At 38.1% G+C, this 12,832-nt stretch overlaps 1 protein-coding gene across 1 annotated transcript in view; it reads left to right on the top strand.

The window, feature by feature from the left end:
• Nucleotides 1-12,832, top strand: part of Adamts19 (ADAM metallopeptidase with thrombospondin type 1 motif 19) — a 190,854-nt gene that overhangs the window by 66,715 nt on the left and 111,307 nt on the right. Inside the window, exon 7 of the mRNA XM_032886036.1 lies at nt 2,294-2,337. Within this exon, the coding sequence (XP_032741927.1) occupies nt 2,294-2,337 (44 nt within the window). The remainder of the gene's footprint in view (nt 1-2,293; nt 2,338-12,832) is intronic.

Raw genomic sequence — 12,832 nt, 5'->3', positions numbered from 1 at the left:
AGAACAGGAGATAGATGTGATCTTTATCCAAAAATAAAGCCAATAATTCAAAAATAGATAAAATTCATAAAAACTTGGAGAATTTAATAATTCAATAACTTAGCTTTGAAGTGAGCGAAACAAAAATTAATAGACACTCACACAGAAACATCAAAAATTTATAACTTTAATGGAATTTTAACATCCCCGCCTTACTAATAGATGCTAAACATTAATTTGGCTTTGCTTATTTTATTAAGCAATTCTATCTCATGACATGTAATAGTTTAGTGTAGTTAATGTGTAGAAATCTGTTTGAGAAAATAATGTGATAGAATTTACAAGGCCATACATAGCTGGCCAATTATAAGGCTTTTGCTGACTGAACCAAAAATGTAAACAGAAAACCATGATTATCAGTACCAGCATGATTGATGAGGTCAGCCTCAGTCAAACATTGTACCTTTTTGATGGTTAAATTATCTATGTCTTTATTTATCAATGTATGCTAATTGTAAGGCAACCTTGTAAGATTGCCAGTGTGCATATACTGAAGTTTGCCTATCTTTACCTTCTTTTCCTATACTCAACACCCCTACTCTTTTCTCCTTAGTCATGCACTAATTTTTCTTCTTAACTATTTCATTATGTTTTCCTTTTGTTTTTAAAAGATTTTTTAATTAAAAAGTTATGATCACATTTTAATTTGAATTAAACCTTGTGATCATGTCTTCCTTGCCCCCAATTCCTAGCGGAGGCTTCTTAACTTCCTCCCACCCTATCTCTCTTAATCTCTCTCTTTCGACAACAGAACAAAACAAAATCCAGAAAACAGCAACAACAAAAAATCAAAACCTCCACAAACCAGGATACAAGACAAGGAGATGCCAAATGAAACAAAAAAGTCCACTGAAAAAACATAGAGTTTGCTTTGGTATATTAACTTTTAAAGAACTTTATTGAGAGATGGAGAGAGAAATGTGTATGTGCAGGAGAGGTAGGAAGAAGGAATTGATCTGGAACTGGGGTTACAAGTATTGATTTTGAGTCACTGTGTGGATGCTGGGAATAGAGTCCAGGGCCTCTGCAAGAGCAGTTAGCGCTCTTAATAACTGATTCATCTCTCTATACCAGCACGTTAAGTTTCAAAAAGCTTATTTTCTAATTTACAGTGGGATTCAGAGTCTATAAATAGTTAATGGCCTTTAAACAAAGCTAATTCTGATCACACACACACACACACACACACACACACACACACACCCAGGGTTGAGAGACAGAGAGGGAGGGGGAAGGCAGGAATGGGGAATAAACTGTGTCAATATTCTAAAGACTAAAAATTATCTAGGAATTAAAAGCGAAGGATGGGATATCACTCAGATACGAGAATTGTAGCAACGAAAATAACTCATCAAAAATTCCACAATTATTATATGCCTGACATTGTTTTATCATCTTATGTAGGATATGCATTTAACTTGTACAGTAAACATATATTGCAAGGTATTTGTACATTCTAGATTGTTTATACTGCACAGTAAACACACAGGATTGTACTGTTCAGTTTAGATGGGGTGCCTGAGATGCAAAGTGGTTGAGGAATTGCCTAACGGTACCCCACTACCAACACATAGCTAAGTAAGAATTATTCAGTGTAGCATCTCTCCTACATCAGGCTGGTGTTACGTTCTCTAAACTGTGGTCTGTGAAACCCTAACTATGTGGAAACAGGAGTAAGTGTTGTTAAGGAATGCTCTGCCACATGTAGCACTAAAATAAAGATCAGATATGAGCTACAATTCAAATAGTCCATTTGTATAAAATGATCATTTCTTCATGCTCATTCCAACATGCTTTTCAGGGTTTGAAAGCGTTTGCCTTAGAAAGTCTCAGGAAGGAAACTGTAGGTGGTTTGAAACTATATTCCTTACTAGTCAGTTCTTACCTTGAAGTTATTTTGTTATGTGAAGCAGTGTTATAATATTTTCCTATGGTAAATAACTTCCCATGATCATAAACTGTATTTCTTTTTGCTTGGTAAAATGGCAATAAAATTTTGCAGCAAAATTCCAAACAATCAAGTGCTTATTTCTGAAGTGGTACCTACTAAATGGGAAGATCTCTCAGGTTTACATCACATGTGTTTGCCTGTCTCATCAGTCGTCTTTTCAGCTCCATTCCACCGTCCTATTCTGAGTGATGTGAAATTTGAGGGACTGTATGCTGTGGCTTACGTAACTGTGAATATAAGTCTCATGATGACTGGCGAGTGAAAGAGTCAATCTTTACTTTGATTTTCTACTTTTCCTTTTAGGAAAGATTTCTGCGTCCACAAAGATGAGCCCTGTGACACTGTGGGTGAGTAGCTCTGCAAAAATTCAGTCCGAGGCACAGTGGAGAACTTCAATGAATCGGCTGTTTAATATAGCAAATTATTTGAGGGTGCTTACTTTGAAGGAATATTTTCGCATACTCTTATATATGTTTGTATATTTATTGCAATCATACGTTAAATCTTATGTCCACACTGCATTATTACTAATGAAACAGCTTAAAGTTGTACATAAATCATCCAGTGGAGATATTTTTACATATCCTTTAGGATTCAGTAACATTCTATTCTGGCCGGTATCACAAGGCTAAATGCATTTATAGTATGAGAACAGATTGTACTGGAGTCATATATGCTTCAAGTTCTTTGTGGAGTATAGAAAAGAAGTCCCGCTACTTTAAATGACAAGTGAGGGTCCTTTGAGCACCAAGTAGCAATTTTTCTCATGTTTTGAATTGACATAAAAATCCCTGTAAGGTCACCCTGGAGCCACTAGAATCCTTGTAACTGTCTTTCTGATTATTGAACAATATCCACATGCTTGTCTGTTAAAGCGAATGCAAGTGTCTTAGGAGAAATTTACCAATTAAAAGAAACTATAGACAGTAAGAGATGGCCCAGTAGTTAAGAGCACTGTGTTCTTTGAGAGGACCTGGGTTCAATTCCCAGCACCCACATGGCAGCTCAGAATTACCTCTAATCCACTTCCAAGGTATCTGCTGTCCTTTTCTCATTTTTTGCTGGCCCCAGGTATGCACATGGTACACAGATATACAAGTAGGCAGAACACATATACACATAAAATGAGTAAATATTTAAGCAGAAGGCATCTGCATCATGTATATGAACGTACATTCTTCCATTCTAGGTTATGTAGATGCAAAGACAAAGTACCATTGCTAAGGTACACTCCAGAGTTATTGACTTACTTTGGCAGATATCATGTAAGGTTCCTTTCTATATGCTACTTGTACATGCATGCTGGCAGAACAGTTCTCCACAGGAAACATTTTAAGTGGATAGAAATCAACTAAATGGCTATGGATGTTTTTAAAAGGATTCTAAGTGGTTCTATTACTTTAATTTCTTATCAGTATCCTCATAAGTTTAAATTCTCTGGATAAAACATGAAATATAAGTTACAAAGCAAATGATAATGGACTTGCAGGACAACTTGGTTCAGAAGGGACTGTCAGTCACATAGGACCCAGGAGTCCCAAGGAACCTGTGTTCCCTCAGACATGCTCTTCCTCATGTTTTCACCTTCTTCCTTTTCTTTTCTTGTTTTCTTTCCCTGAATATTAAAATAGAGCATGGCGTTCATCATCCTGACCATGGGATAGCTGACTACCAATCACTCTTGTCTCAACAGAGATGCCCTTAGACAGCCATGTTACTGTACACACACACACCATTTTATATGTCTGATGCTTTTCAATGACCCTGTGCTCTTTAATGACAGTTGGCTCTTGGACTTCTGGGGACAGGAGAGGATGTAAAAGCCCGTAGAGGCTGAGAGTTAAGAGTAGGATTGAGAGAAGGAAAGGAGTTGTAGAGAGTAGTAGTAGACTAGGGTCTAGTAGTAGTAGGGTCTAGGAGACAGAAGCATAGGTCAGAGAAGAAGAAGATAGAGTAGGGCTAGAAAAGAGTAGGTCTAGGGAAGAGATTTTCAGGAGTGAAAATAACAGACAGTTGAAAGTGAATTGGGCTAGCAGACTCTGAAGACAGTTGGTGACAGAAGCTGAACTAAGCCGGAGAAGATACTGTTAAGAGACAGATAAAAAAGAAGAACCCATGAAGAACCCAAAAAGTAGCTATACAAGTTTATATAGAAAACATATTATAAAACAAAAAGCAACATTGTGTTTCCTTACAAAAAGCTACATACCCAGAATGGAGGGAAAAGAGATGTCTTTCCCTCAAAGGACAGTTAAACCATTGTGTCTAACCAGGAACGCACTTTAATGTTCAGGCTTACTAAAGTGGAAGCCAATAGAAATATATATGTAAATGATGTGTTCTTATCCAATTCAGCTTACCATCTCTTCCCTTCCATCCCCCGCCTTCCTTCTTCTACCTTTTCCTTCAAAATTTATGTGCTCCCTCTCTTTTTGAAAATACCCTTCTGGATTCATTAATGTTAGGTATTTGTTCATGGGTATATAATCATCTGCTGGGACATAAGCAGCTTCTCAGAGCCTGCATCCTTGAAAAAAGAAAAAGTAAGTCATCTCCCAGAAACTGCCAACTACCAATAGATTCTCAGCTCATGGCGAGGCACTGTGACCCTCCTTCCTGAGTTCATGCTGAGAATTGGGCTGGCTTGATATTGTGCAAGCCTTGTGTCATAACCAAGGTGAGTTCCTGCATGCAGCTGTTGTGTCTGGCGGATACTACTTTGTCTGAGTTATCCAGTTCCCATGGATCTTACATATTTCCACTCTGTTTCACCATGATCCCTGAGCCTTCATGGGAGAAGTGTAATACAGATGCCCATTGAAACCTAGAGAACTCCAGTTTCTAAGATTCTCTACTTATTGACCTGTATTTGGTCTATGAATTAATTGCTAACCACTGAAAATATAAGCTTCCCTGATGAGGGTTGAGAGACACACTAATATAGCAGTATAAGATAAGAGCCTAGGGACAGTTAATTACTATGTACATTTTGGAGAATAATAATACTAGGTTCTCCTCAAGGGTTGTGACCTAGACAGCCACAGGCTTTTGGGCTACTTAAGTGTATGGAACATTATACAAGCTTGAAATCGAATCAGAATGTGATTGATTACTTCCACAATATTTCTGTAAGAGGCACTATACCCGCGGGGCACCCCATTTAAACCCTATTTGTACATGTTGGTCAATGTATTTTAGGCAGCTTCTATAGTATGAGGTTCCATATTGGATTTTGAAAGGCCTTTAGTGTTTTTCCCCCATTCTCTCTTCTCTACCCTGTTTTCTCATTTCCCCCTTCTTGTCTCCTGTCTTTTATGCTTCCTACCTTCCATGTGTAATTCACTTCAAACATACATTATTCTCTGCATTCGGTATTTATAGTTATCTCAGTAGGGATGGCAATGTGCATTCTAGTGGTGAAGAATACTTTTTTCTGTGGTGTGGACACAACAGAGGAAGGGAGATCAGTTCGTTAAGGATATAGTTGAGTGGTCTCCGTTCAGACAGGTTCAAATGCAACTAATCTCTGAGCGGAGCAGAGGATGGACCTGGCGGACTCAGACTAGCCCTGGCTGTGATAGAAGTTTGAAGTTAAAAAGTTCCTGCAGTGTTCATTTGCAGAAGAGGTGACCATATAATTCAATCCAAACAACCATTATGACTGGAAAAAAAGCAAAAAATTGGAATAACCCAAGTTAACCAGCCCTCAGATCGTCTCCTTTTGGAAAAATACAGTTAAGATAAACTTCAATAAAGTTAATCAAAATTTTATCATCATAATTTCTCTAAGTTTACTATGTCCCTACTCAGTTTCTTTAAAATAATAGTTAGATGTAGTAGGGATAAACACTGAACATTGCTACCTGTATGGAAAACTGACTTTATATTGTTTCTCTCAATATTGCCCTTCACCCACTACTGCTTGATTATCACAATGGTCCAAGTTTCAAATCTGTCACATATAAAAAACATACCTAGCCCTTGAATTCTTTTTTTAAATTTATTCATTTTATTGGATATTTTATGTATTTACATTTTAAATATTAGCCCCTTTCCAAGTTCCCCCTCTCCCATTCCCCTTCCCCCTGCTTCTATGAGGATGCTCCCCCTCCCATCCACTCACTCCCACCTTACCACCCTAGCATTCCCCTACACTGGGACATCAAACGCTCACAGGACCAAGGGCCTCTCCTCCTATTGATGCCAGACAATGCCATCCTCTGCTATATATGTGGCTGAATCTATAGGTCCCTCCATATGTATTCATTGACTGGTGGTTTAGTCCCTGGGAGCTCTGGGGAGGGGGAGTGGTTCTGATTGTTATTCCTATGGAGTTACAAACCCCTTCAGCTCCTTCAGCCCTTTCTCTAACTCCTCCATTGGGGTCCCCATGCTTAGTCATTTATTCTATTATTAGTTTTTGAGTATTTAATACAATGATGCTATCTACATAATGTCTACACCCACTCTTCCCCTTCAATTCCTCCTGTGCTGCTCTGTCTCAACTTCATGACCTCTTCTTTAATTATTCCTATAACACACATGCGCGTGCACACACACATGCACACACACACACACGCACACACACAGACACACACACACGTATAGAATTACTATAATACACCATGTATAAATGGAACCTACTGGTTCTATGTACATGCGTTTAGACATTACCATTTGTATTGGCTGTACTATCAGGAGGCACCACCCTGGAGATGATTGACTGCTTCCTCTCTTCGCAGTTGCTTCCAGCTCTTTATTTGGGGGTGGGGTTCTGTGACTTCTCTCATCTGTGTTGTCATGTCAGCTGCTGTTGTCCTTTGTTAAGGTCTAGAGGTAACTTTGTTGCTAAGATAGCATTGGTGCAGCTCATTGCCATATATGGAAGACACTCTCCTGTAGTGGATGTCCTGGCCTTCTGAGTCTTTTTATATTTTTTAAGACTTATTTATTTATTTTATGTATGTGAATACACTGTCTCTGTCTTCAGACACACCAGAAGAGGGCATTGAATCCCCATTACAGATGGTTGTGAGCTACCATGTGGTTGCTGGGAATTGAACTCAGGATCTCTGGAAGATCAGTTAGTGCTCTTAACCGCTGAGCCATCTCTCCAGCTCCCTATTCTCTCTCTCTTAAAATCTTTTCTTCTTCCTCTTCTGCATTGTTCCCTGGGTTCAGGGTTTGCATTGTAGATATATTAGTGGGGGGCAATAACTGCCATTTATTCTCTTCATTGTGGCTACTTGTGGATTTCTCTTTTGGTTTATGTCATCTCTAAAAGTATCTTCTTTGATGAGAGGTGAGAATTACATGTAGTTAGAAGGATAGTGGTTAGAATGCAGTTGCAAATTATACTGCTTTAGGAATGTGGCAGGATGTTTCTCTTTCAGGTAACTGTGGATGAGTGTGTATACTTTTCCACTGCTGTATTCAAGGATCATGACCAAGAAAATTTACATGAGAAAAGACAAAGGTGTGACTCTAACAAAGCAAGTGAAAGATCTGTATGACAAGAACTTATAGTCTCTGAAGAAAGAAATTGAAGAAGGTCTCAGAAGATGGTAAGACCTCACATGCTCATGGATTGGCAGAATTAGTATTGTAAAAATGGACATCTTGCCAAAAGCAATCTACAGATTCAATGCAATCCCCATTGAAATTTCAACTCAATTCGTCATATAGTTATAAAGAGTAATTTGCAAATTCATTTGGAATAACAAAAAACCCAGGATAACATAATCTATCTTCAACAATATCATATAGTTATAAAGAGGAATTTGCAAATTCATTTGGAATAACAAAAAAACCCAGGATAACATAATCTATCTTCAACAATTAAAGAAGTTCTGGCGAATGACAGCTCCTGACTTCAAGCTGTATTACAGAGCAATAGTGATAACAAACTGTATGGTATTGGTACAGAGACAGGCAGGTAAATAAATGGAATAGAATTGGAGACCCAGAAATGAACCCACACACCTATCGTCACCTGATTTTTGACAAAGGAGCTAAAACCATCCAGTGGAAAAAAGATAGCATTTTCGACAAATGGTGCTTGTTCAATTGGTGGTCAGTATGTAGGCGAATGCAAATTGATTCATTCATATCTCCCTGTACAAAACTCAAGTCCAAGTGGGTCAAGGACTTCCACATAAAACCAGATACACTCAAAATAATGGAAGAAAAGTGGGGAAGAGCCTCAAACACATAGGCACTGGGGAAAATTTCCTGAACAGACACCAATGCCTTATGCTCTAAGATCAAGCATCAACAAATGGAACTTTATAAAATTGCAATGCTTCTCTAAGGCAAAGGACACTGTCGTTAGGACACAATGGCAACCAACAGATTGGGAAAAGATTTTTACCAATCCTATATCAGATAGAGGGCTAATACCTAATATATACAAAGAACTCAAGAAGTTAGACTCCAGAGAATCAAATAACTCTATTAAAAATGGTATACAGAGCTAAACAAAGAATTCTCACCTGAAGAATATTGAATGGCTGAGAAATACCTAAAGAAATGTTTAACATCCTTGCATCAGCAAAATGCAAATCAAAACAACCTTGAGATTCCATCTCACACCAGTCAGAATGGCTAAGATAAAAAACTCAGGTGACCACAGATACTGGGAAGGATGTGGAGCAAGAGGAACACTCGATTGTTGGTGGGATTTCAAGCTGGTACAACCACTCTGGAAATCAGTCTGAAAGTTCCTCAGAAAATTGCACATAGTACTACCTGAGAACCCAGCTATACCATTCCTGGGAATATACCCAAAAGATGCTCAAAAATATAAGGACACATGTTCCACTATGCTCATAGCAGCCTTATTTGTAATTGCCAGAAGCTGGAAAGAACCCAGATGTCCTTCAACAGAGGAATGGATACTAAAAATGTGGTACATTTACACAATGGAGTACTACTCAACTACTAAAAACATTGACTTCATAAAATTCTTAAGCAAATGGATGAAACTAGAAAATATCATCCTGAGTGAGGTAACCCAATCACAAAAGAATACATGTGATGTGTACTCACTGGTAAGTGGAGATTATCTCAAATGCTCAGAATACCCAAGATACAATTTACAGAGGGTCTCTCTTGCAACACAGGATTCACTTTCAAAGCCTCCCACAATGCCTTCTCAGGGTCTCTTGATCTCTCAGTGCCTTCACTCAAGGATTCTCCTGCCTGGCTGACCTCAGTGCAATTATGAGAATTTAATCCCTTTATTCTTGTGTGCTTCATGTCTCTAAAGGCATCATAACATAAACAAAACTGACAAATTAAGTTCTTAGATTGGGATATGTCCTGTTCTTGAATAATATACCAGTATCAGTTATTATTTTAGAAAAACATAACCCTTCCCCACCCATTTTTTCTTTCACAAGTTGGAAGATTAGTTGTGTGGGGTCCTGCCCTAAGAACACGCTCCTTTTTTTCCAGTGTAGAGCCTTGAGGCCTCTGTTTATATAGTCTCTTAGCACAAGCCCTGGATGGAAAATGAATTTTAATGTTGTTCCTTTTTCTTATAAATGTGTATAGGAGTCATTAATAACAAACCACACCAGAGGTTCATAGTAATTTTGACTTGAAATTACCTCCACCAAAAAAAAAAAAATCAACAATAGAATAGCATTAAGTTCCTAAATATGTATGCACTAAACATAGGAACACCCAGTTTCATAAAAAAAAACCCAGTTAGATTTGACGTAACTGATTGACTCCCCAATATAGTGATAATGGGGAATGTCAATAACTCATGTGAAAGTTTGAGTAATAATGCCCCGCCCCCATAGTCTCAAGCTGAAACGGGTGGTAGAGCTGTTGAGATTTAGAAGGTTCAACCTTGTTGGAAGAAGTATGTCACTGAAGGCTAGCTTTGGCAGTTTAAATACTCAGGCCACTTTGCTTAGTGTGATAAATAACACAACCAAGGCAACATATAACATAAAACATTTAACTGGTCTCACAGTTTCAGAGGGTTAAAGCTCATTATGATGGAGCCAAGACATGGTGGCAGGGACATCTAAGAACTGCCATCTTGATCCACAAACAGGAAGCAAAAAAGGAAACACTGGAAAGTTGCAATTCTTGTGACATACCTTCTCAACAAGGCCACACCTCTCAATCCTTTCCAAACAGTTCCATCAGTTGAGAACCAAGTATTCATACACACGAGCTTAGGGAGTATTTCTCATTCAAATCACCACACATGTCCAGTTTGCTCTGTTGCATGCTTGTGATTCAAGATGCTAGTCTTATCTTTCCAGGACTGGAAGTTCTGATGTGTATTAGGGCCTCCTCTCTGGATTATAACAAGGTAGACAGCAAGTGAGCATGGAGGATAAGGCTGAACACATGCTTTCCTCAGGACCTAGTCACACAGTAACCAAATCACTTTCACCCTGATGGTATTAACCATTTACAAAGGAAGAGTCCAGGGGCATAATATCCTCTCGAAGGTCTCACTCATTGTCAGCAGCCTTGCTATTGAAGTTCAGTAGGTGTTTCGGAAGGGCTTGCATTCACAGTGACATACAGAGATGTCTGTTCCTCCTGTACTTCCCTGCCTCAGTCTGAGATTATGTAAATTGCTATCTGTAGCCATTGGTTTTGGTCCTGCATTCCTTTCTGTACTTTTTACAAGTATGCAATATATAGTATGCCATCATTTTATAGCTGCCTATAATAAATATTTGTCTACTTGAACAGTTGCATCATATATCAGTACAAGTTCTTATTCTTAATGACAGTTTATTGTAGTAGTATTTTGATATGCAGTTTCACGAAGAAGTCACATGTGTATCAATATCCCCTAGTGCACGGTCTGCCTTTACATTAACTCATGACTCCACCCCTCCATTCACAGTCGCCTTAGTCTTTTCTGGGATTCTCGGGTTAGTTCTGGTTGATCTTCCAAGCTGCCTTGCTTGCTTTCAATAATGGCAAACATTTAAAGTTATTTTCATGAATGTTTAAAAGACATAGACAGTAGCAGTTCTGATTTTTCTTTTTTTTTTAAAGATTGTTTTAATTCTCTTACTTAGAATATTCTTAAATGTTTAATGAGTGTCATAATATTAAAAACTGCTAACTAGTTCATTGAGATTCTTCTAATTCATGTGAAGAGTTCAAAGAGAACTGTACCAGTAATGACGGCTCTGCCTGGATTCAGAATCAACTGTTTTCCCTTTCCAGATCCAAGCACTATGCTTCACAATCATACAAATAGATGCCGTATCGGGGTTACAGTGTCTGTACTAAGGAAGACAGAAATAATTCATAGTTCAATATGGTGTTCAAGCTTCGTGCCATGCCATAGAATCTATACCCCCGACATCTTGAAGCTATGCCTGATAATAAATACTACCACTTGCTGTTCCACAGGATGTGGTAACTTCTGCTCCTGACCTAGAGTCTCCAAATGTAAAACTTTAAGAACTTTTTCTAGTATGGGAGAATTCCCTTTTCTTTAAGCTTTGTTAAGCATTCAGGGTTTTTTTCATGGAGTAAAAGACAAACACATGTTAAAATACACAGAGCACTTTAACATCTACACACTATTCCACCTCATTTTATCAAGGGAGTCACTGCACTCTTGTACTGTGTTCTTTTTTTTATGCTGGAAGTAATTTTCCCTTAGTATTTTTAGAAATTGCACTGTCAATGATATCATAAATTACTTCAATATTTAAGAGAATCTAAAAGTGTATTTAAAATGGACATTCGTAATGATGTTGATATCACATTCATAACTTATATAATTGTGATTTTGCATCCCTAGATGACCATCTTTTTTTAATAAATAATCTAGCAATAAGTCAATTAATAAGACAGATTACTGTTTTCATAATATGTTAAAGGTCTGTGTAATCAATCATGCACATGGATTTTCTGTATCTGGGCTATTAATATACCCTCAATAATAGGCTTTTTTCTATTGAGTATATGAAATATATTTTCATCCTTCAAACTTATGCTCCTATTTAATGCTTGAAGCACACCATGATTTATTCAACTTTGCTCCAGACAATTTCACGTATCAAATCCTTTTAAACGCAGACCATATTCAGGACATTTTAAATCAATTGTCGATGTAGAGATAGGCTGCCAGCATGCACATATACAGACCCTACAACATCTTTCCTCATAGGCATCTCTGCCCCATACCATGCTCAGAGGTTTGCCCAGGGATAGCCACCCTTTCCTGTAATTTTCTCATCCTCAGCCATTGGGTGGTACTAGCAGCCAGTTTCCTTCTCATAAAGCCTGTCTTGTTTTCTCACTTTAACATATTTAGAAAAAATAAATTTTTTTCTATTGTCATATTTCCGTACCTGAATATATCTTCGTGTCCACCTTTTAAAATTGGCATTTGCGTACTTCTAAAACCATGGTCAACATATTTGAACTCTCATGCTCCTTACATGGAATTTTGTCTGCCATAGACTTCAAGAAGTTGGTGCCTTATGGTGATTTACATATAGGATACAGCTATGAGATGAATAACTTATCTGAATCTCTCCCGAACTGTGTGCTGGGAGAGTCAGAACTTTGAATTGCTATGGTCCAGCGGGTCATAGAAAGCAGCAGTCCGGGAGCAGAGAACACTCAGTTCTCTTTGCGTTTATCTGGCTGGTCAGATTCAAACTCTGATTTCATACCGTCTGCTCTGAAAATGCATCCTGCAACCTTTCTGGGGTCGCCCATGGTCTTTGTAGGGTATGTCTTGTCTCAGCACAGTTATGATTTGTTTTTAAAGGAAAGGTTCTTCGGGATCCTGGTTCACAACTTGCTTCATTTAGATGGGAAAGTGGAAGACCGTTTTTG

Source organism: Rattus rattus, chromosome 15, assembly GCF_011064425.1.
Source record: "Rattus rattus isolate New Zealand chromosome 15, Rrattus_CSIRO_v1, whole genome shotgun sequence".
Taxonomy (NCBI): Eukaryota; Metazoa; Chordata; class Mammalia; order Rodentia; family Muridae; genus Rattus; species Rattus rattus.
Note: the sequence above shows the minus strand (reverse complement) of the source record. Positions and strands in the feature narration are given on the sequence as shown.